Here is a 20,488-nt window from a genome sequence, read left to right on the forward strand (position 1 = left end):
TTGCGAGGACCGTCAAAAGGGGTTAGCGCCGTCGTTTGTTTTCCTTCCAGTCCCATCACAAATAAGGAGAGAGGAAAATAACAGCGAGCGATATTCCAACCTTGCCATCTTGATCTTGTTCACCCAGAGTCCCTGCTGGCGAAGCGGTCATCGTCATGAAATCAGCCGACAGAACTCGCACCAAATGCTTCACCGGGTGCTGGACCTGTCGTGCACGCCGTGTAAAATGCGACGAGTAGGTTCTTCGCCGCGCCTTGGATGCAGGAGAATCTGACATGGCAAAGAGAAGCACCATCATGTCGACGTTGTCGGCAATTCGGCGTCCAATGCGAAGGATACGGTGTCCGCTTGAACTGGGTACATCTGAATACATCGAATATCCTTCACGAGGCCGACCATGACGCTGATACTAGCTCATTGCACAAGACGCCGCGACGAGCTTTGGCGCACTTGGGCGTTTCATCAATCCCACGGCTTCCATCCCCAGAAGTCGACGTAGCACTATCATACATCGACGAATGGTCTCCTGGATTAGACAGACGACTCGACCAAGGAGGCTTCTCCGTATTCGCCATCGATTCTGTCCGGTCGGGAACCTCTGACCTGGCGCTCCCGACACCGTCTGACTCGGCGTACCGGGACACTGCGGATCAAACTATCGACGACGGAGGGGATTGGATCCCATCATCAAGCACAATTAGCCCCTCTGCGTCAGAGACTCGCCGTGTCAGAGATACCGTGCCCGTCGCACAAACGCTCCTAAGCCTCTCAAACAACGACTTCAACCGACCGTCAACTCCCGCCGACACCGTCCCCAAACAGCGTCGAAAGCAGCCGAGCCCAGGAACCCCCCGCCACTTGGACGCTCTGTCCATGCCATCGAGTCAGAAAAGGCTGATACATCACTGGGTGACCTTTACCAGCCGCAAGCTCGTTCTCATTGACGAGCCGCACAACCCCTGTCGCATCATGATGCTGCCCATGGCCCTCAGAGGCCTCATGTCCAACGCAAAAGAGTCAAACTCCAATGTTGTCATTTTCCACGCTCTCTGCGCCTCCGCCGCCAGCAATCTGTACGAACTAAGCGACCGCATCAATGAGCAAGATCGTATGCTTGCCCTCAACCATGAGCAACAGGCCATTTGCCATCTACGCAGCAACCTAGCACAGGCAGACAACCACCAAGACCAGTCGTTTGCCATGGCTATCATGGCGTGCATCACGGCGGACGCCATCTCGGGGATGACTAGCCGGTGGCGGGCGCATGTCACTGGTGGTCTGGCATATCTCGCAAAACTCCACGCTCGAGGGCTGGACGAGGCTGTCGTGGCCGCCTTCCAGAGACATATGGTTTCAATGGCCATTTTGTGCGAGGTTCCTGTCCCGAATGACTTGAAGGCGTTCCTCGACGATGAAACTGCGTCTGAAGGCCTAGAATTTACGTTTCCTTACTATGGGGTGTCGAGGTCGTTTTTGCGAGCATACGATCGCATGAATTCGCTTGGGGACGTGGTGAATGATCCGAGTCCAGAATTAGAGAAGGAGCTGGATATATTTCAGCTTCAGCAGTACCTCAATTTTCCTACTTTGCCTCCACAGGAGATATTGGCTCCTTGCCAAACCCACGGCTTGGTGCTTCATCACACGGCCAAAGTCTTTTATTACGCGGGGCTGGTGTTCTTTCAGCGCAGTATACGGCGTGAGGCGCTTGACACGGTCCAATCTCTCGTTGAGCTAGGTATACAGGAACTCGAGTCGATTGAGAAGGTTGGCAGGGGTGAATTGGGCTGCATGATGTTGTGGCCCGTAGTTGTGTTGGGCGCAGAGTGCACGGGGGCGGTGCTGCAGAATAGAATGCGTGTGTGGTTCAGGGGTCAACGTAAACTTGGGTTTCGGAACCTTGTGGTGCTTCATGAAATGATTGAGTCAATATGGACGACGAGAGTAGCGTTGGCTGGGGCTGACAGAAATATAGACTGGCGGGACATTATCGTCTCAGATGAATTTGATGTATTCAGGCTATAGCACTGGTGGCAATATGGCCGCAAATAAAAAGTAATTTACAACACATGAAATGCCTTACCATTTTGCCCTACCGCGGGTACCCGAATAGTGATACCCCCAAATGCCTTGGAGGGGTATGCTTCAATCGGTAAAAGCAATGAATCTATGTCCATTGAACATATTGCTGACGTGCTTTTGCACTTTCTCGAATCGCATATACGAGCAAGATTCGCTTTCCAGGTGATTAAACAACCCACCCAACGAAACAAACTCCTTGTCACATGCGCCTTTCTTGTTGGGGCAATGATATATCTTGCCTTTATGGTGTGGCGAATTCAGGTGCATGTTCAATCCATTGATGGTACTGAATTGGCCGTGACAGATGTAGCACTCCCACGCAGAACCATTCCATGCAAGACGGTTTGCTTCGTAGGTGATTTTGACGCTTGACTCGTTCTGCCACTCGATCTGCTTGTTGGTAATGGTCCCCTGGGGGTCGCGCTTTCGAACCATTGACAGTATGACCTCTCTGTTCACCGTGGCTGCCTTGGGGCATGATCCAGACTCCAAATGGTGGCTGAGGCCGCTTGCAGTGGTATATCCCGTCCTACAAAATGGGCATTCGACGTTGTGTCCTCGGTGGACGTTGGAGTTCAGGTGCTTTGGTCCCATTAGCTTACATGTGTGCAGTGCTTTCCATGATGGGGGAAGGAACTGACCATTCTGAGACCGTTTGCGTTCCCAAAATATCTGTCGCACTCCAGGCAGTAATTCTTGAAGTGGCCCTTGGCTTGCATGTGCTGCTTGGCAGCTCTCTCGGAGTAGAATTCCGAGTCGCAGGTCTCGCAAAGATATGTCTCTGCCCAGTGATCTAGTGCATCCATATGCTGCTCGGCAGCATGCCAAGATCCGAATTCCCGGGTACACGTCTCACATTCGTATAGCGGCGCCCAGTGGTCTAGTGCGTCCATGTGTTGCTCGCAAGACCGGTAGCTATAGAACACACGTGTACAACTGTCACACTCGTACATTGTGCTGATGATTGTGGAATCGCAAAGGGGAGCTTGTCAGAGGTGGCCAGCGGGAAGTCGAATGGAGATGGTGTGACTGCTCAGAACTCTGGGAGGTGTGTGAAATCAACTCGAACATCGCCAAACGAAAAACTTTTCACATGTATGCGTTGGTGATGGAAAAGAAAGAAAAAAAATACTGACTGGTACCTAGGTACCTGTCAGAGAAGGAAGGCACTGCTGAAATGCCCGACCTTGTGACACTTGGCATTCAAAGATCACGTGTACCCTAAGTCTGTTTGCCAGCTTTGACCTGATGCTTTGACAGTTGACACCAGTTGTAAAAAGATTATCCAATTTCTTTCGATGCTATGATATTCGGAGAAGGAAAGCTCTCGAGTGTCCTCATGCTTCGACCCACGAGCACCTACTTGACGCTAGGAGGAAGGAACCTGTTAGACGGAAAAGGCCCAACAGATCGTGAGGCCCAACAAAGGGGCTTCGCCGATAGAGGATCTGTTGGTTACACAACTTGAACACGTGCCCGGGCAAGAACTCTAGGCCCGGGCGTTCCTTTTATGTATATAAGGCGGTCACCCTTCTCTTCCTCTCTCGTAGCAACTCAAGACCTTAGAGATCCTTCGAGATTATGATTGAATTGAGCCCTTTTGCTCCAAGCCTTCTATAACGAACCCTTGTCACAGAACCACTTGTAGAATATGATGCCAGATGTAACAGACGCAAGAGTAATGAGGCTTTTTATCTGAGAACGACAATAGCCATGGGTATTCATTCTACGTTGTAGCATTACGCCCCGGAGTTGATCGATTGGGCTGTATATAGAAACTATTCCCACAAGGCTATCTTAGTTTGGTCTCTTTATATAGAACCGTCCAACTGCGATAGACATTATTGAGAATAGAAATTCCGCATTTATTAGAGCATCTTTCTCTTGGTGTCAATAACACAAATAGGTTATCAAAAACGCTACAAGTAGAAGCAGTAGAAGCTCAAGCCCTGCCATAAAAGTATAGCTGTTACATCCCCTCATATCTAGTGTTGTACAACTATCACGTAGTTTGGAGCCTCAAGACGCTGCGTGCTAATGTGCATTCCTTGCCTCAATCCAGACTACCTTTGCTACACAAAATCACAGGCATCTTAAAACCCTATCATAGTCAATTTTCACTATTATCATTCAACTTTTTTATCACTGTCAGACATGTAGATCAACAGCACCACGACTATTGGTTCTCCAAGGTTAAGATAGTACTGAGATTTCCATTCCAAATTGGTATATAATACATCTCTACTTCCCGATTGCTGGCAAGTAGTACACCCACTGATGGGATGTTAAAATGGGGCCATAAAGTCGCAAACGCCACCTACATGCGACTTTCTCGGTAAACACTCCAAGTTGTGGATTTATGCCCTTTCCATCAAGCAGTCAAATTTGCATTCTATGCTCTAAATTGTAGGTCGCTAACGATATAATCCGACTGTATATTCTGCGAGAGAAATACAAAAAGTAGTGTTACATGAAGGTCAGGTCACATTGCGGCACGGACTGTCCCTTGAAGCTGACGATAGTAACACAAGGGCAGTGCAATAGTTTATATAAATAAGAGTCTTCTGCCTCAGGGACCTTGAGCGAAGCCAAGGGCGCTATACTTGAAAACAAGTTACTATATTGAATACGACCGCCGTTCCAAGTCATCATACATGGAGCCCTTGTCACGAGAATGCTGCAAATTTCACTTAACCCTGACCCCACAGAGATAGCTTCGACTACATAATTTTATTTTCTAGTAAAGTCCATACAAGATAGATTGAATGCTTCTAGTTATATCGCTACAGCAAGTTGCCTTCAACAAGCGACCTGGCCATGATATCTTACATCGTATTAACCGCCTAGGAGCTCGTGTAACAGCAGCCCAGAATATATGCCAAGATTACAAGTTCGCACCAGAGGGCGCAATCAGCTGAGAGGCGATATTCTTATCCGGATCAGGATCGCTAAAGGCCCGCAAAACATTAAGGCGTTTGTCGGACCTAGGCTGTACATTATACACATGCACGCCGTAGGCCGACCCCGACCCCTTGTCATCCCACAAGCTCGGCGATTCGTAAGCAGAGGGCTTCACGAGATCAGCTCGCAGACACCAGATAACATCCTTGTTAGGCTCGGACCAGCTATTCTGGACAACATCGCCGATGCACTTGTAGCCCTCGGGCGCCGTAGGTCGCCAGAATGACCCGTCACTGTTGGCACCGCTCCAAAGGTCTCTCCATATCCGGTTGAAGCCAACGGGGCTCGCAACGACTGGCTTGCTGGGAGTTCGTCCGGGGGTAGGCGCGACGAGGACTGCCGTCAAGTGGCTGTTGATGTCGTCGTAGTTGGCAACGCCCACGCTACCCAGGGGCCGCAGCTCTCCTTGAGCCCGGGGGAGCCAAAAGCTGGCTCCCCTGGAAGCACCGGTGCCCCTGTCGTCCCAGACCCGGACGAATTCCGTCGTGTTCTGAACCGTAAGATCGCCCTTGATGTCCTTCTAGACGTCTGTCGTTAGCGCTCTACTCGCGGCCGAGCGTAGGGCATACTCACTAATCGTGGTCTCCATTTTGCGTAGAAGGCCGTGTCAAATAGCTTTATAAGCTCCTTTGCGGTTTCTGTGCCGTTATTGGGCGTTGCGGCTGTGTTTTGCACCTGGCGCTTGATATTAGTAGAATGTACTGATTTGGCATTTTGACTCGAGAAATACCCATGTCTTGCAAGCCTCGACTATGGCGAGCTCGTCCCATAAAATCTGATCCCCATCCGCCTGATTCAAAACCTTGCCTGTGTTGAGACGTTAGATGGTCATATAGATAATGTCTACGTTGAAAGGGAGGGCAAGGCATCCTACTTTTTCGCAGGACTTGTGCCAGTTCTGAAATCTTGACGAGTTCTGACAGAACACGGTAAGATACCTTTTCTGCCGTGGAGTAGTCTAATACGGCTTGATTCTCGGGGAAGCCCTTAACGTTTGGATATTCGTCAAGAAGGGCTTGATACTTGTAATTGTGTTTGCAAGCCTCGGTCAGGAAGAGGTCTGCCCACGATTTGGCGTTTGCAAACACCTGTTGAGCAGGCTGCTGATCGCCGCTTGTCGACGCTGACTGGCCCTGTAATTGCTTGCCAATCTCGCCTTGATAGAAGATGTCAACCTTGACGTGGGCCTGCTTATTCAACTTTTCCATGCTCGATGTTACTGCTGTGTTGACTTGGCCTGAAACACCCCAGAAGGCCAATGAAGCCTCGGCGCTAAACGAGCGGATTGATTAGGAATGTGCGGCCTTTGCATTGTAGACTGTAAGACGTACGTTGCTTTTAATTCTTCTTGATTAGACCTTTCTTTGGCTGTAAGGGATATTCGAGCAACTAATTTGGCGCCCATCTGGAACCCTAAACGGCTATCAGCTTTACCCTCTGGCTGTGGTGTTGCGTAAAAATGCCAATTCGACTTACCTCGGATCCACCGGTCTCCAAAGGTCTTTGCAAATGATGAATTGGAATAAAGGTTCGTGTTGAATGCAAATTCCTCACCAGTGTTGATCTGTTTTTTTATATTGATTATAGCCATATACGTCAACGTATTTGAGGCGAACCTTGACTTATCAAGATAACTGCTTGATGCGGATGCTGTCTGGTCATAGCCGGAAATGGTGGCAGAAGCACTCACGTCAAGAACCTTTAAATAAGACTCATAGTCAGATATAAATTCGACAGAGGCGTCAATTTCGGCAGGGCAAGATGCCGCGGCATTTCGCTTGACGTGAGCTACTCTGTGGTTGATCCCGTTTTGGTTGTCCTCATTCCGCTTATACATGGGTTCGTCAAACATTTTTGGGTCGGGTGCGATGAAATATGAGTCCAAGTCCACGTCAAACATCTCTACACTTAGTCCCTGAAAATTGTTCGTTTCTCGACTAGTTAGGGTGTTTGACGCAGACGTCTTTGGGATTCCATTTTCGGGAGGCGCGGCTTTGACGCTGGAAAACTGGACAGCCCCGTGTTTTACCCCTTTGCCCAGAAAGGTGTTGAAGCTAGTGTAGTGTTAAAACCTTCCAGGTCTGAGACAATGATACGGCTGACGGCAGTACTGTACCCTTCTCCAACAGTCATCAGGTCGCCATACGGCACGCTCCGTGCCAGTAAGGGCCCAATGTGCAAGGCTGACCAAGCAAGCACTACAAAGCACCAGCGAGGCTCCATCATTGCGGGAACAGGTCGTTTTGTTCAAGATCGTCAAGCAACGCGAGAATTGTACTAGATTGATGATTTGAAATGAGAGTATAGGCGGTTAGACACATAGAACCAGATCGCAATAACAAGAGCTTGTTGAGATGTCCTCAACGGGTGTGTATGATTGACTTGGCATATATTATATACTTGACCAAATTTCGAACTCTCTCCGAATTTCCCGAATTGGAAAATCTCATTTACGTCATGCCACTATTATACAGGCACGGGTTTTATACTGTCAAGTCTCCGCGGGTACTCCACACGATCTATTCGAACTCTCCTTGTAATACGGGGTGGGTCGGGCAATGGGTGTCTGGGCGTAGTATATCTGTTTCTCCGGATTCTATATTTCACTCGAGGCTTGGTGATACAGAGTGCCTAGTCACCGACTCAGCTATGTGCTAACTGCTAACCTCAGCCGGCGGTATCCTAGCCAGTAGAGCCTACATGTATTCTTTAAATCAGTTATGACTGCAGCTCTCATTTCTCGCAGTATCACCATCAACAGAGACTTTGATAGCGTAGCGTTCGGCTCATATAACCCCGTATCAGTATTCGTTCTGCTCGCCCAGTTACTCGGAGACGCAACTTTGCGCTCGAAAAGGGACCTTCCCAGATTGGTAGAGACTCCACCTCGCTTGGAAACTAGCCGCTCACTCGTCGAGGCGTTTGGTCTGTCGCCTGCTAAGCCCCCTTCATGCAGGGGTTAATTCAAACCGCATGGTTTATTCGTGGCGTTATCCTACCAATTCCATCGTCAATTGATCACATGCCCAGCCAGATTCGATGGTAACAGTGCTTCTCTAGTCTTAGCTTTTCATGCTACTGGACATAGAGCTAGCCGAACAGGCAGAGTCGCCAAAGCTACAATATATATGAGGGAGTGGGCCGTCGGGCAATCTATTAGAAATATAAATATACAGCCTCGTAAGGCCCGACGGGCCAGAAGTTATTCGTCCCTAGCGTTGTCAAACTCATCAGCAATCAATTGCATTATGTCAAGCTTCAGTCGGTGCCATATGGCGCCCGAAAACTCCCCTGTAACCCGATATAGGTTATACCATCTTTAACCGCAAACAGCTCCGTGTGCATTATTCCCCTTTGGATTGGCGATTATGCTCTCCAATCTCCGATCCTTGGTTTTATTTACAGATCTCGTATCTTTTAACACGTATATATTGTATGCTTACGATCCATGACGTGTTAGTTGCAAATACTATAATTAGCACACCCTACTGCTGCCTTTATATTGGCACACAAGATTTCTATTACAAGAGCCGGCGCATTTTGTGCTCTTTTCGTAGCAGCAAGAACAATTGAGCCGAGGGTTGTTGGCGGTGACGATGCCACGGATGGCTACAGGCGCACACAGTACCTAGAATCCAGCCGTTTTGATTAATCGAAAGGTGTCATTTCTAGTGTTCAACTACATAAAAGACTTCAGTCCCGTAGCTCAAGATATTCAATCCAGTACCAATCTACTATTCAATTCAATTCATAGCTACCAATGGAGACAAACTGGAATTGATCGCAGTTTTGGGGAGAATGGGCCGCTACAAGTATGACAGAAACGCCCCATTATGCTTTGGAAGAAGCGAGTTGAAAGCCAATTTTTTAAAGTGTCTTGTTGATCAGCAAGTATGTGCATGACCGAAAATTAGAATATCGATTGTGTTAAATTTATTTCATCTTTAGGCGCCTCAGTGTCAACCTAAGCCACTAGGTAGAGAGGCTGCATGTCCTTGTCTGAGGTTCTTGAAGTGAAGCAACGGGTAGTAGCCATGGTAATTTACGTCAATACTTTAATCAATCAAAAATTGCATTGTGGGCCAACTGACTACAAACAACTAGCAGCATATTTCCGTCAACGCCAACAAGGGAACTGCTCCTGGTGTTGAAGCAGTCGGGGCCTCCTGTGCAAGTCTACCAAAGTCATGCTGACCTTCCCTCCTCGCCAACACCGACACAGGCGTAGTAGTTGGCCCAGAGCCCATCGCACTTGGGGCCGACATAAGCGTTCCAAGCGATAAATTTCTCAGTGGTGATGCCGTTGTTTTTCGCTACGGAATCGCACCAGGCACCTGGCGGAACCCAGCAAAACTTGTTACAGTTGGACGCCATTGGGGTCCGCACCGGACTTGGGGTTGCAACACCTGGGTATCGGCCTGTGAGACACGTAGCCTATGCCGGACAGCCAAATCAACGTAACTTACTAGCTTTTGAGCCCGTGGTTGCTTGGGTTGTGTGCTGATCCAAACATCCAGGCCATACGTCGCGCTTGACGTTGTCGTTCACTTCCGGCTTCAGCAAGTTGGTTAGTTGCCGCATTCACCCATACATTACGGATGGGTCGTCGAGAGAATACTCACAGTCGCAGTCGCTATGGCAACTAATTGTGCGGTGAGCATCAAGATTTTGGTGTAGCCAAGCATGGTGGCAGTTGGTGAACAGGAATAAAGGTAGATGCGGGTAAAAACGTCGTTGAGGAGTGCTCGTTGTGCACCTGGGTTTTACACTCAAAACCATTCTGCTGGATACGTTTATCAATGCAGAGAAATGGAGTCCTATTTGTACCTCTGGCATCGCCTCTTGCGGTTCAATGTCTGGCTATCGAGCCAACAGAGGATTGTCATCTCCACACCAACACCTGAAACCCCTTAAAGCAGAATATTGTCATACCATAGCATCTGTGGTACATGTAAGTCAGCATTACTACGTACATGCCAACGCTCAAACATGGTTGGACCGTCATTCCTAAGAAGGTCTCGGCACCCATTCTTGTCTCATACATGACCTGACATGCATGAGCAGTAATACTCTGTATTCAACATGCACTTCACTCCATTAGGACGGGCCAGCTCGCAGTAGAGCCGCATTCAGGGACAGGGAAGACGTAGATGGTGCCTCTCGCAGCTGGTGCCACTCTGGTTCAGGTGCGGCCGGGCCGCGCGACCCATCGACATGCCTCCTCAAAAGCCATCGTAACAAGTCGCAACCGCTGGTTATCGACGAGCGTTCCATGATTACCAGCACGCAATTTTCGTCCGGCGGCAGAGTATCGGTGTAGCTGTGTTTCTTTAGTACGTTGCGAAACAACTGTAAACCCATTGAACATTTATTCCATACCAGGATGAGTGACTGGGGATTCTCGTAGCTGTAACGCCATGGTGTGGACATCGGCCCCACGGTCATGGCTTGTGTGTAACTACCGTAATCTCTTCGAATCGTTTTCCAACTCATTTCTTGCTTGAAACGTTTCGAAATTCCGTCCTTGATTGTAGAGGTAGGAATTTCGGACAGCTTCTTGATGTTTCCTTGGACCGCGGTATCGATAATGGTCTTCCCCGAATAATACTCGAAAACACCGACCTCAAAAACGAAACTCCGAATCAAGACAAAGCAAGCGGGCACCGGGTAGCTTGCCATCCGCAATCTTGTCTCGCACATCCAGGACCTTCCGGAATGAAGGGCTGTAGGACCAGGGATGTTGCAACGCTTGGTCAAAGGTATTCTTGAACCTTCCAATGATGCAATTGGCAACCGCTTTTCGGTCGTTCGCAGCCAGCGAGAGACCTGAAATACAGAACTGTGGCCCAGAACACGGCTTTTCGAAACAGGTGCGGTGGCTGCAGTGTTCCTGCTGGGACGCCAGTCTCGTCAACCCAAACTTTTCCAACTCTCTGCTAATCATGATCGCAGTACTGCACGAGACACAGCGCGATTCTAACCTGAAATAGAATCTTGATTCTGAAACTCTTGCAGATATATGGGCGTTGTGCTCTCCTCGTGTGGCGTTATAGGGGCAGAGCTCTTGAACGAAGCCGCCTCGGGACGAATGCGAGGGCCAATACACGTAGGCGCCTTGATTGCTGCGATCTGGGGTATGACCTGCGAACCTTGCTAGAGTAAGGTGTTTGTTATGAAGTCCAAGTAGGCGTCGGTCGCGGAGGATGCAAGCCTCGGATACTGCTGTCCATAGCTTGGGTTTTCTCGCTGCGCTTGGCCGACTCGTCGTCAAGTACCATATCTTTCGTGAGCCATGGAAATACCTTCTTATCATTATCAGCGTTGACGACTTCGGCTTCCTCTATGCTGATATTATTCACTTTCAACGACATTTGTTATGCCCGCCAATGATTTCTGAGATGTCGATTGGTGTGGTCTCTTCTTCCAGGTCTACCAAATCCCCACGTTCTCTGCGGATCCTCATGGTTCTCTATGGACCTCTTCGTATAAGGAAAGCGAGCGATGGCTCTATAACACAGCGGCACTGTACAGAGCCACCGACTCTCATGTGTCATCTTTACGCGCTTGAATGCGTAATCTCGACGGCTAAATGTCTCGGTGCAGTGGAATATGTCTGCTTCGGGGCAAGAGTACCGTTCGCAATGACTCTTGCTATGCTTCCTGGCGTCTTTCATTGTGAGGAATAATGTTTCACACGAGTACTCTTCCGGTAGAGGACAATGAACCCGCTTCTCATCAAGGGTTCTGAATGAACATTGAAGCCTTCCATGCTCTGATGCACCCGTTGCAATTCCCTAGCCCTTCCTTTTCAGCCAACAGAAGACTGTGCGCCGTCAGATGGTCTGAGATCACACTGCATACTGAAAGCACTTCATGTAGTGGTTTAGAATATCTTTAGTGCCAGGTATGGTGTTTGGAAGCTGTCTGGTTCGAAAAGACATACATACATAGGGTAGGCGGGACCCACATTGGCTTGACGGGATGCTATTATTCCGAGCCGTCTTCACATGGCTCAGGTCATACCACTAACGAATGCATCGGCGAAAAAAAAAATCAGCTTCCATTTTCTACCCCTCATCCACCAATCTTGAAACGAAATTCAAAATGGCAACTGCTGGAAAAAATGCTGGGCCGTCGCCCTACGATACGTATCAGACGTCGTTGACGACGAGATACTGCAGCCCGGAGATGGCACGGCTCTTTGGCCAACGCTCTCGCCACTCGCAATGGCGCAGGCTTTGGTTGCTGCTCGCAGAGTCTGAGAGAGAGCTTGGTATCCAGACCATCACGACGGAAGCGCTCGAGCAGATGAAGCAGCACCTTGAAGTAACCGACCAAGACTTTGAGGTTGCCAGGGCCGAGGAGAAGATCCGCCGCCACGACGTCATGGCTCATGTACACGCCTTCGGAGCTGTTGCGCCTGCAGCGGCTGGTATTATCCATTACGGTGTAAGTTGAAGTCGCAATCCTCCGTCTCCTTTGATGCATTTGATAATTTTGCAAATCTCTGTCAACTGAGTCTAACGGGTCAAGGCGACAAGCTGCTTCGTAACTGACAATGCGGAACTTATCCTCATGCGTGATGCCATGGACCTTCTCCTCCCAAGACTGGCCAAGGTTGTCTCAAACCTGTGCCAGCTTGCTAGGGAATGGAAGGCAACACCCACTCTTGCGTACACGCATTTGCAGCCAGGTATTTTCCCTTGCTACCACCAAATTGGCAGGAACTACGCTAACACTTTCTAGCTCAACTGATCACAGGTATACCGAAACCAATGCTTCTTTTCGGATGTGATACAAACCCTTGAGACAAAGTGCTGATTGGCATCTAGTTGGCAAGCGGGCAGCTCAATGGGCCCAAGATCTCGTTTTCGACCTAGAGAGTATCGAACACGTTCGCAATGGGTTACTGCTTCGAGGTGAGCCGCAATACATATGGTGCATCAGACAGCCAGAGACTGAACAATATGTCATACCAGGTGCACAAGGAACTACAGGAACTCAAGCTTCGTTCCTTGAGATTTTTGGCGGGGACGGCTCCAAGTGTGACCAGCTGAATGCACTATTGTGCAAGAAGACCGACTTTCCCGCATGCTACGATGTGTCGACGCAAACGTACACCCGCAAGGTCGACCTGCTCGTCGCCAACGCCATCTGCGGCCTTGGTGCTACGGCGCAAAAGATTGCCGGAGATATCCGCCATCTCGCCTCGTGGCAGGAAGCAGAGGAGCCTTTCGAAGACAAACAGGTGGGGTCAAGTGCTATGCCCTTCAAGAGAAACCCGATGCGTTCAGAGAGGGTCTCTAGCCTTGCCCGAGAGCTTCTGTCCAAGCAGGCAACCACTGCAAACACCCTCGCAGCGCAATGGATGGAGCGCTCACTGGACGACAGCGCCGTCCGCAGAATGGACTTGCCCGAGATGTTCCTCCTGGCCGATGCTATTATTGGCAGCCTGGACAATATCACCGACGGCATGGTCATTTACCCCCAGGTAATTGCGTCGCGTGTTCACCAGCAACTGCCTTTTATGTGCGCGGAAAACATCATCATGAAGCTCACTGCCAAGGGCATATCCAGGCAGGAAGCCCACGAGCAGATCCGCGTCTTATCACACCAAGCTGCCCGTGTCGTGAAGTTGGAGGGTAAACCGAATGATCTTATAGACAGGATCAAGGCTACAGAGTTCTTTCAACCTATCTGGGCTGATCTTGACGACATGCTGAGACCTGAGCTTTATATTGGCCGTAGTATTGAAATTGTGGAACGATATTGTGGTCTGGAAGGTGTAGCAGAGAAGAAGATCCAACGATACAGGGCAGTGTTCGAAAAATCACAAACGACGGAGCTAAATGTCTGATATGTTAGATAAAGACTATATCGATGGAAGAGGATGGGCTGGTGTGAAAATATACAGTTATATTGGAAGCTTTACATATTTGATGTAATTGCGTCTGTTGGTTTTACCAGGCAAATAGGCCGTGCGGTGTCACGGAGGAATAGATGCACTGGTCAATTCCTATGATTCAGGGCGACAAGCAGGTTCCTGATATTCACGGGGTCACCCCTCCTCGCCCCTGGTCTCACTGCTCTCCCCAAATTCACCCCGGGCATCGTGTTACCAGCTTAAGAGCAGCAAATCTGAGATGAGAAGCTTGGGGAGGCAATCGCACCCGAACGATGGAGTGATGCGCCACTCCGTCTGGTAGAAAATCGCCAATCGTCAGCCGTATGAATCGGGCGCCTTGATCACATGCTTGGTCGTTGTATTGAGCAGCAATTCTAACCAGGCCTTTTCCACCTCGCACAAGGGGAAATTGACCCGAAATGTCTTCTTCACAGCACGCACCAAGAAAGAGGTACATCCTTGTCGGCCTTGACTGGAGGAAAATAGCGACTGCAAACGCCAGGCGCGGAATAGGGACCCAAGCAACTCGTTTTGCAGTGACATCGAAGCAAAAGAACCACGAATCTCCGGCGGCAATCACAAGACTTGCACTCAAACTGTCGCCCTGTTGCGACTCAGCCAAGAGCCCGGGGTGTTGGCCCAGCACTGCACTGACTGCATGGGCCGGAATGAGTCATATTGCTCTGGACACAAAGGAGGGGGCACGTTTGTTTCTTCTTCTATTCCACAAACTCGACTACATCAACAAATATCCTTCTCCTTCTCAAAGAACATGGCGAATCTGACAACCTCTTCTGGCGACGTGTTCAACCGGCCACAGTTTGAATCGCTGCTGAAAAGGCGATTTTTCTTCACCGAAGCCTTCGAGGTGTACCGAACCGCACCCAACTACAAGGGAGACAATCGTGGCCTCTATGACTATGGACCGCCCGGCTGTGGTATGCTGGCCAATATTGTCAACGAGTGGCGAAAGCACTTTGTTATCGAAGAGAATATGCTCGAAGTCGATTGCACTGCTATAACACCAGAGGCAGTCTTGAAAACAAGTGGTCATGTCGATAGATTCGCTGATTGGATGTGCAGGGACCCTGCCAAGGGCGAATATTTGCGTGCCGATCACCTCGTTGAGTCTGTGCTGGAAACAAGGTTGGCAAACAGCCGGCTGGCTGCCGCTGACCCCCAGAGCAAAATGGAGAGATTGGACAGTGCCAAGGTAGAACAGTACCAAGAAATTCTAGCCAAAGTAAGACATCCTCTGTCAACGAGTGCCAAAAGTCCTGCCCAGCTAATCGGTGAATAGATGGACAACTACGATGGGCCTGAACTTGGCAAATTGATTAGGGAGCTTGATATCAGGAACCCCAATGGTGATGGCAAGGTTGAAGAACCAACTGCCTTTAATCTCATGTTTCGGTCTACTATCGGTCCAAGTTCAGCTTCGCCTGTATATTTCAGGCCCGAGACTGCTCAAGGTCAGTTTCTGAACTTCCGAAAGCTACTAGACTACTGCCAAGGGTCTATGCCTTTCGCATCCGCTTGCATTGGCAAGTCATATCGTAATGAAATTTCTCCACGGTCGGGCTTACTTCGAGTTCGAGAGTTCTTAATGGCAGAAATTGAACATTTTGTTGACCCGGAGAGCAATAAGAACCACGAACGTTTTAGCGAAATAGCTGAAATTGAACTGCCGTTTTTAGATAAAAAGACGCAACTTTCTGGACAAACGTCCATCTCATCGATGCCCATTGGCAAGGCCGTTGAAACGAAGCTTGTGGACAACGAAACCCTCGGCTACTTCCTTGCGAGAGTGTACCTATTCTTGCTCAAGATTGGCGTGGATCCGCAAAAACTACGGTTCCGCCAACATCTCGATAATGAGATGGCACATTACGCATGCGACTGTTGGGATGCGGAGCTTCTGACTAGTTATGGCTGGATCGAGTGTGTTGGCTGCGCTGACCGGAGCGCATATGACTTGACCGTTCATTCTCGAGAGACCGGAACCTCATTGACGGTCAAGGAAGCCCGCGCCACACCTCTTGAAATCACCGAATGGAAAGCAACACTGGAGAAAAGGCTCGTGGGGCCTCGATTCAAAAAGGATGCCAAGAAGATCGAGCTGGCAGTCGGGCAATTGGATCAAGATCATCTCAGACAATTAGCCACAGAGCTAGCTGGAAAGGGCGTCGTGACAATTCCTACAGACGAGCTTGCAAATGGTGCCCACTCTGTAGAGCTCACGTCTGATGTTTGCTCCATCAGACAAACCACTCGCGTGGAGACGACGCGGGAATACACGCCCAATGTCATCGAGCCTTCCTTTGGTATCGGCCGCATACTCTACAGTATTCTTGAGCACGTGTACTGGAGCAGACCGCAGGATGTTGCTCGAGAGGTACGCATATCGCAACCTGCCGCCGTTTTCTAAGCTGACCAACTTTCGCAGGTGCTCTCATTGCCTATCCTCGTCGCGCCTGTCAAAGTTTTGCTTGTACCACTGTCGAATAACGTCGGCTTTAAGCCCGTAATCAAGGCCCTGGCCAGTCGGCTGAGAGCTATGGGCATTGCGAATAATGTAGACTCGTCTAGCGTTTCTATTGGCAGGCGATACGCGAGAAATGACGAACTCGGCACGCCGCTTGGAATCACGGTGGATTTCTACACGTTAAAAGACGGGTCCGTTACGTTGCGAGAGCGGGATTCCAGAGTCCAGGTCCGGGCCTCTCAAGATGAGATTGTTGAGGCGATTAGAAATCTCACCGCGGGCGCTGAGGCATGGGATCAAGTGGCTAGGAGGCTACCCGTGTTTACAGGGCAAAGTCAAGAAGACTAACGGTAATAGATGAAGGCATAGATCTAAATTGCACAACGAGGGGGATGCTGGGAGGAATGCTACTTCTAACTCACAAATGAAATGAACAAGACCTTTGTATACTTATCGCCGCATACGACTCGAGTCTTGCAAGGGATGTGTTGGGAATTGCCACAAAATAGATAGACTCAGGTCACTAATATACTGGCTTGAGATTAGGTTATTGCATCACTTTCACAGGAATGCCGGCCACCATGGAAGCATTAGTAAGAACGACGGCTTTCGGACACACGTCGGCAGACGATAATTGGTTCGTGGTTACGGTAATTGCCAGCTGCATTTTACATTCATAATGTTGCGTCGGTTTCCTACACCGAGAATATCGTATCGAAATACTCTGTACCAATCATATTGTCACGCATGGTAACGTTGAATGACGTAGCGGGCTCAAAAAGCTCCAGATCAAGATCTATCTTGTCTCCGAAGCGGCAGAGCTCCGCTGTTGTAGAAAGTAGTCTAGAGTAAAAGCGTACTACATACCTGGAATTGACACTGAGTTTTGCATACCTGAAAGTATTAAACACTTTTAAACTCTAACTCTATTTCTAAACACAATTATTAGTAATACCCGTATATTAGAGTTTCAGGATATCCTTACTGTCAAGAGTATAAAAATAAATTTATTAGAAAAAACTAAAAACTCCATCTTATCTGATATGACTATACAACCGTTGTAATTGAGACATAAAATCCGTTCATGTCAATAACCTCGTCGCGTTGAGCACATGCATCCAACCTTCGTGGCGTAACTGAAATACAGCGGGTGCTAGAAATTTAAAGTTGCACAGCATACCCTCTCCTCATCGACTACGTTCCAGACGTGCGGAGAAAAGACAATTCAAGGTCGTCGCCCCGCGATGCCGAGAAGATTCATGGACGCTTCCAAGCGATGTGGCATCACCTGCACCGTCACAGCTGCCTTTTAAAGTATAAATAGACCCCAAGCATCCGACATGAAGGATTGAAGAGCACAATCATCAAGCTTTCGATAAAGAAGCAAAGAACACAGTCTCAAACTTTACAATCAATTTTCAACTTTGACTTTTATCCCCAACGCCAAAATGCGCTTCAGCGTTGTTACCATGCTCCTAGCCAGTCTGGCCAGCGGCATTAATGCCGACTACGTAGATACGTGGGAGGACGAAATGCCTCTTGGACAATTCATCGGCACCTTTGATACGTTTTCGAACAACCAATGCAGCGAGGGAGGCAAAGGTATTACTGTCACTGCGGACGACCGTCAAGGGCCCCTTCAGTCCAACGTGAGATCGGTCAAGTCCTACATTCAGAATCAGTATTGTAAGTTTTTCTTGTTTGAACCTCAAGGACCAGCATGTTGACGTGTGAAAATTGCAGTGTATATCTATCAGACTGGTACCCCCCCATTTCTGAGAATTACCCCAAATGATTACAGTTGCCATCCGCTCAATGGCTCTCCCAAATCCTGGCAAGTTCTCCCGTTTTAAATGCCAGATGCGTTAGCCTGGTCGTCGTACGGGGCCGTGTATAGGTTTTGCTCCATGTTGCTAGGGTTCTTATATTAGAATGGAAAGCAAGGGCGGTATACGAGCTTGTCGGGAAAGGACCGGAGTATTCCACAGAAATAGACAAGTATCCATCTTGGGGGCGCTGCTTCTGACTTTTGCGAAAATAATTGAGTGGTAGAAGTGCGGCTCCAAAGTAACATGGTCCTGTCTGTGTATCTAAACGCGCTGGAAACCGTGCAAGAGGATCCAATCGACTAGTAGTATTTAATCCCTGTTATATTAATAACGACTCATAATTAGCAGCTAAATTACCTATACAGCCAGGGGACCCTGCTCTATTAACCTTGTCAGGTTACGGGTAGTTCATTATACAGGGGTTGGAATGTAACGCTCGAGTTGGTAGACTCCAAGGGGGGCGGTGTCCATGACTGGGGTATAGTAGTTTGCCGCGTTGCCCTGTGCCGAGCAACACTCCTTCCAGAAATTGATAGGCACCGCGGTAGGGCAAGTAAGTTAATATAGTGAGATGTTCCCGTGTAAATAGAGATTTTTATCCGTATAAATACTAATACTCTATAGAATATAGGCAGAAAAGCCTACTTCGTGACAATACAAGCTAGACAGGAGCACGTTATGCTAGGGCAAAATGAGGCGTTTATGCGTCCTTAAAAATACAAACACATGACTCATATTTTTCGTAAGTTACGACTGGTAACTTGATTCCTACTCATGCCCGGCCCCACGTTACTAGGATTCGCTTCGCCTCACCTACCTTACGCGGCGTCTCTACGCAACTTCGTCTATAGCGTTTGAGCGCTATAGTAGTAATTAGTAACAAGCTTGGAGGGCACGTATAAAATGGGCATGCCCGACCTTGGAGGGTGTTCAACGTCAATTTCCTCAGCTTACTATCCGCTGCATTCTCCTACTATCCGCTCACTTTTTGCTACACGTACATACATGATGAAGCTTCTTACAGTCTTTCTCGCCGCCTTGACAACGGCCCTGGCGCAGAATGCAAGCCACGAAGATGAGGTCAGAAAAGCCTTCGACGTACGCTTGTACGCTGGAAGCTTTGCAGACTTGGGCGAGATAATGGCCAACAGTCTTGACGCGGTCAAAAAGCTTGGGCAGGACATGACGGCCCTGCGCATCGCAGGGGCCAACTCCATGTCTGAGGAGGATAAAGACGCCCTGCAGTATGCTGTGGACTTCGCAGACGAGATACGAAATAATCAAGACTTCGAGTATCTCGCCGATCGGGCGAGGAGCGCGGCGCGAGTTTCGAGAGAAGTTTCAGACAAAGCCAATCAAAGAGTTGTAGGTAATAATGCTTCGATAATAAAGTAGCGGAGCGCTAACAGTTAACCGGCTATAGAATCAACTCCTCGGTGGAAAGAAGAACTAAACACCATCACGGGCTATGTCCGGGTTGGCGGATCCGGCAGACTATGTACAAGGACTACCCCCGTGAAGCTCGGTACTGCGAGAACATCTACAATAGGCGATATAAGCTTACTCTGGAGGCTGCGGCCTCGAGTTCTACTTCTTTCCTCCTAAGCTCTAGATAGACAATACCTAGGCACCTGCTTTATTAGACAAACTGCAGGCTAGCCCCTTACAGCTAGGCAAGACATTTAATTCTAAACAAATGAGTCGATTCTTTTTATTATCACACGCGGGATGACGTGCTTCAGCCTAGCTGACTCGGTCGTCGTCAACAATGCGCTAAACTCTTTTTAGGGTAGAAGTGGCTCGATAGAAATAATTGAATTGAATTATTGCCCCCCCTCTCGTTCTTCACCCTCTGTTCGTTAACCCAGGGTAATTACATTCGTCAGGAAGAGTTTGCCTGTTACACAGCTCCCCTACTCCGACCCAAGACACCTACTGTGGGTGGAAGTACAAGGCATGGCCATTGTCAACTTCTACCGTAAACCCGGAATAACTGAGGACCTAGAGATATTACTTGACTCTTATGGACCCACCCCCCTTCGGAATAATAGTGGCTGGGGACTTTAATGCCGGCCGCAAGACCTGGCAAACTGGGGCGAAGACATCAATTGATATTAACGTGGGCCGACACCCACAGCCTTGAACTCCTTAATTCCCCGCAACAGAGGAGTTTTAGACCTCCAGTCGCCTTCACCAACATCCCTCTATGCACCTCCAGACTCTCCA

At 48.9% G+C, this 20,488-nt stretch overlaps 8 protein-coding genes across 8 annotated transcripts; 5 read left to right on the forward strand and 3 right to left on the reverse strand.

Annotated features, from left to right (window-relative positions):
- Positions 1-258: 258 nt before the first annotated feature.
- MAA_06763 (Fungal Zn binuclear cluster domain containing protein) lies at positions 259-2,025 on the forward strand (the record flags this gene model as incomplete). Its single annotated transcript, XM_007824761.1, has 1 exon — positions 259-2,025. One exon carries the CDS (start codon positions 259-261, stop codon positions 2,023-2,025), a length of 1,767 nt encoding a protein of 588 aa, XP_007822952.1.
- A 120-nt stretch (positions 2,026-2,145) lies between these two features.
- MAA_06764 (zinc finger domain-containing protein) lies at positions 2,146-2,975 on the reverse strand (the record flags this gene model as incomplete). The annotated part of the gene is made up of 2 exons (XM_007824762.2): positions 2,146-2,664; positions 2,724-2,975. The coding sequence occupies 2 exons, from the start codon at positions 2,973-2,975 to the stop codon at positions 2,146-2,148; spliced, it is 771 nt and encodes a 256-aa protein (XP_007822953.2).
- A 1,991-nt stretch (positions 2,976-4,966) lies between these two features.
- MAA_06765 (DUF946 domain-containing protein) lies at positions 4,967-6,943 on the reverse strand (the record flags this gene model as incomplete). The annotated part of the gene is made up of 6 exons (XM_007824763.2): positions 4,967-5,563; positions 5,617-5,718; positions 5,774-5,850; positions 5,918-6,315; positions 6,375-6,456; positions 6,520-6,943. The coding sequence occupies 6 exons, from the start codon at positions 6,941-6,943 to the stop codon at positions 4,967-4,969; spliced, it is 1,680 nt and encodes a 559-aa protein (XP_007822954.2).
- Positions 6,944-9,228: 2,285 nt separating this feature from the next.
- MAA_06766 (LysM domain-containing protein) lies at positions 9,229-9,728 on the reverse strand (the record flags this gene model as incomplete). The annotated part of the gene is made up of 3 exons (XM_007824764.1): positions 9,229-9,461; positions 9,510-9,597; positions 9,666-9,728. 3 exons carry the CDS (start codon positions 9,726-9,728, stop codon positions 9,229-9,231), a joined length of 384 nt encoding a protein of 127 aa, XP_007822955.1.
- A 2,419-nt stretch (positions 9,729-12,147) lies between these two features.
- On the forward strand, positions 12,148-13,900 carry MAA_06767 (adenylosuccinate lyase; the record flags this gene model as incomplete). Its single annotated transcript, XM_007824765.1, has 5 exons — positions 12,148-12,492; positions 12,577-12,736; positions 12,790-12,804; positions 12,876-12,962; positions 13,023-13,900. 5 exons carry the CDS (start codon positions 12,148-12,150, stop codon positions 13,898-13,900), a joined length of 1,485 nt encoding a protein of 494 aa, XP_007822956.1.
- An 820-nt stretch (positions 13,901-14,720) lies between these two features.
- MAA_06768 (glycyl-tRNA synthetase) lies at positions 14,721-16,781 on the forward strand (the record flags this gene model as incomplete). Its single annotated transcript, XM_007824766.1, has 3 exons — positions 14,721-15,191; positions 15,249-16,343; positions 16,395-16,781. 3 exons carry the CDS (start codon positions 14,721-14,723, stop codon positions 16,779-16,781), a joined length of 1,953 nt encoding a protein of 650 aa, XP_007822957.1.
- A 1,100-nt stretch (positions 16,782-17,881) lies between these two features.
- MAA_11631 (CAP domain protein) lies at positions 17,882-18,302 on the forward strand (the record flags this gene model as incomplete). Its single annotated transcript, XM_011412546.1, has 2 exons — positions 17,882-18,119; positions 18,235-18,302. 2 exons carry the CDS (start codon positions 17,882-17,884, stop codon positions 18,300-18,302), a joined length of 306 nt encoding a protein of 101 aa, XP_011410848.1.
- Positions 18,303-19,270: 968 nt separating this feature from the next.
- MAA_06769 (uncharacterized protein) lies at positions 19,271-19,715 on the forward strand (the record flags this gene model as incomplete). Its single annotated transcript, XM_007824767.1, has 2 exons — positions 19,271-19,627; positions 19,686-19,715. The coding sequence occupies 2 exons, from the start codon at positions 19,271-19,273 to the stop codon at positions 19,713-19,715; spliced, it is 387 nt and encodes a 128-aa protein (XP_007822958.1).
- Between the last annotated feature and the right edge of the window lie 773 nt (positions 19,716-20,488).

Source organism: Metarhizium robertsii (assembly GCF_000187425.2).
Source record: "Metarhizium robertsii ARSEF 23 chromosome Unknown MAA_Scf_11, whole genome shotgun sequence".
NCBI lineage: Eukaryota > Fungi > Ascomycota > Sordariomycetes > Hypocreales > Clavicipitaceae > Metarhizium > Metarhizium robertsii.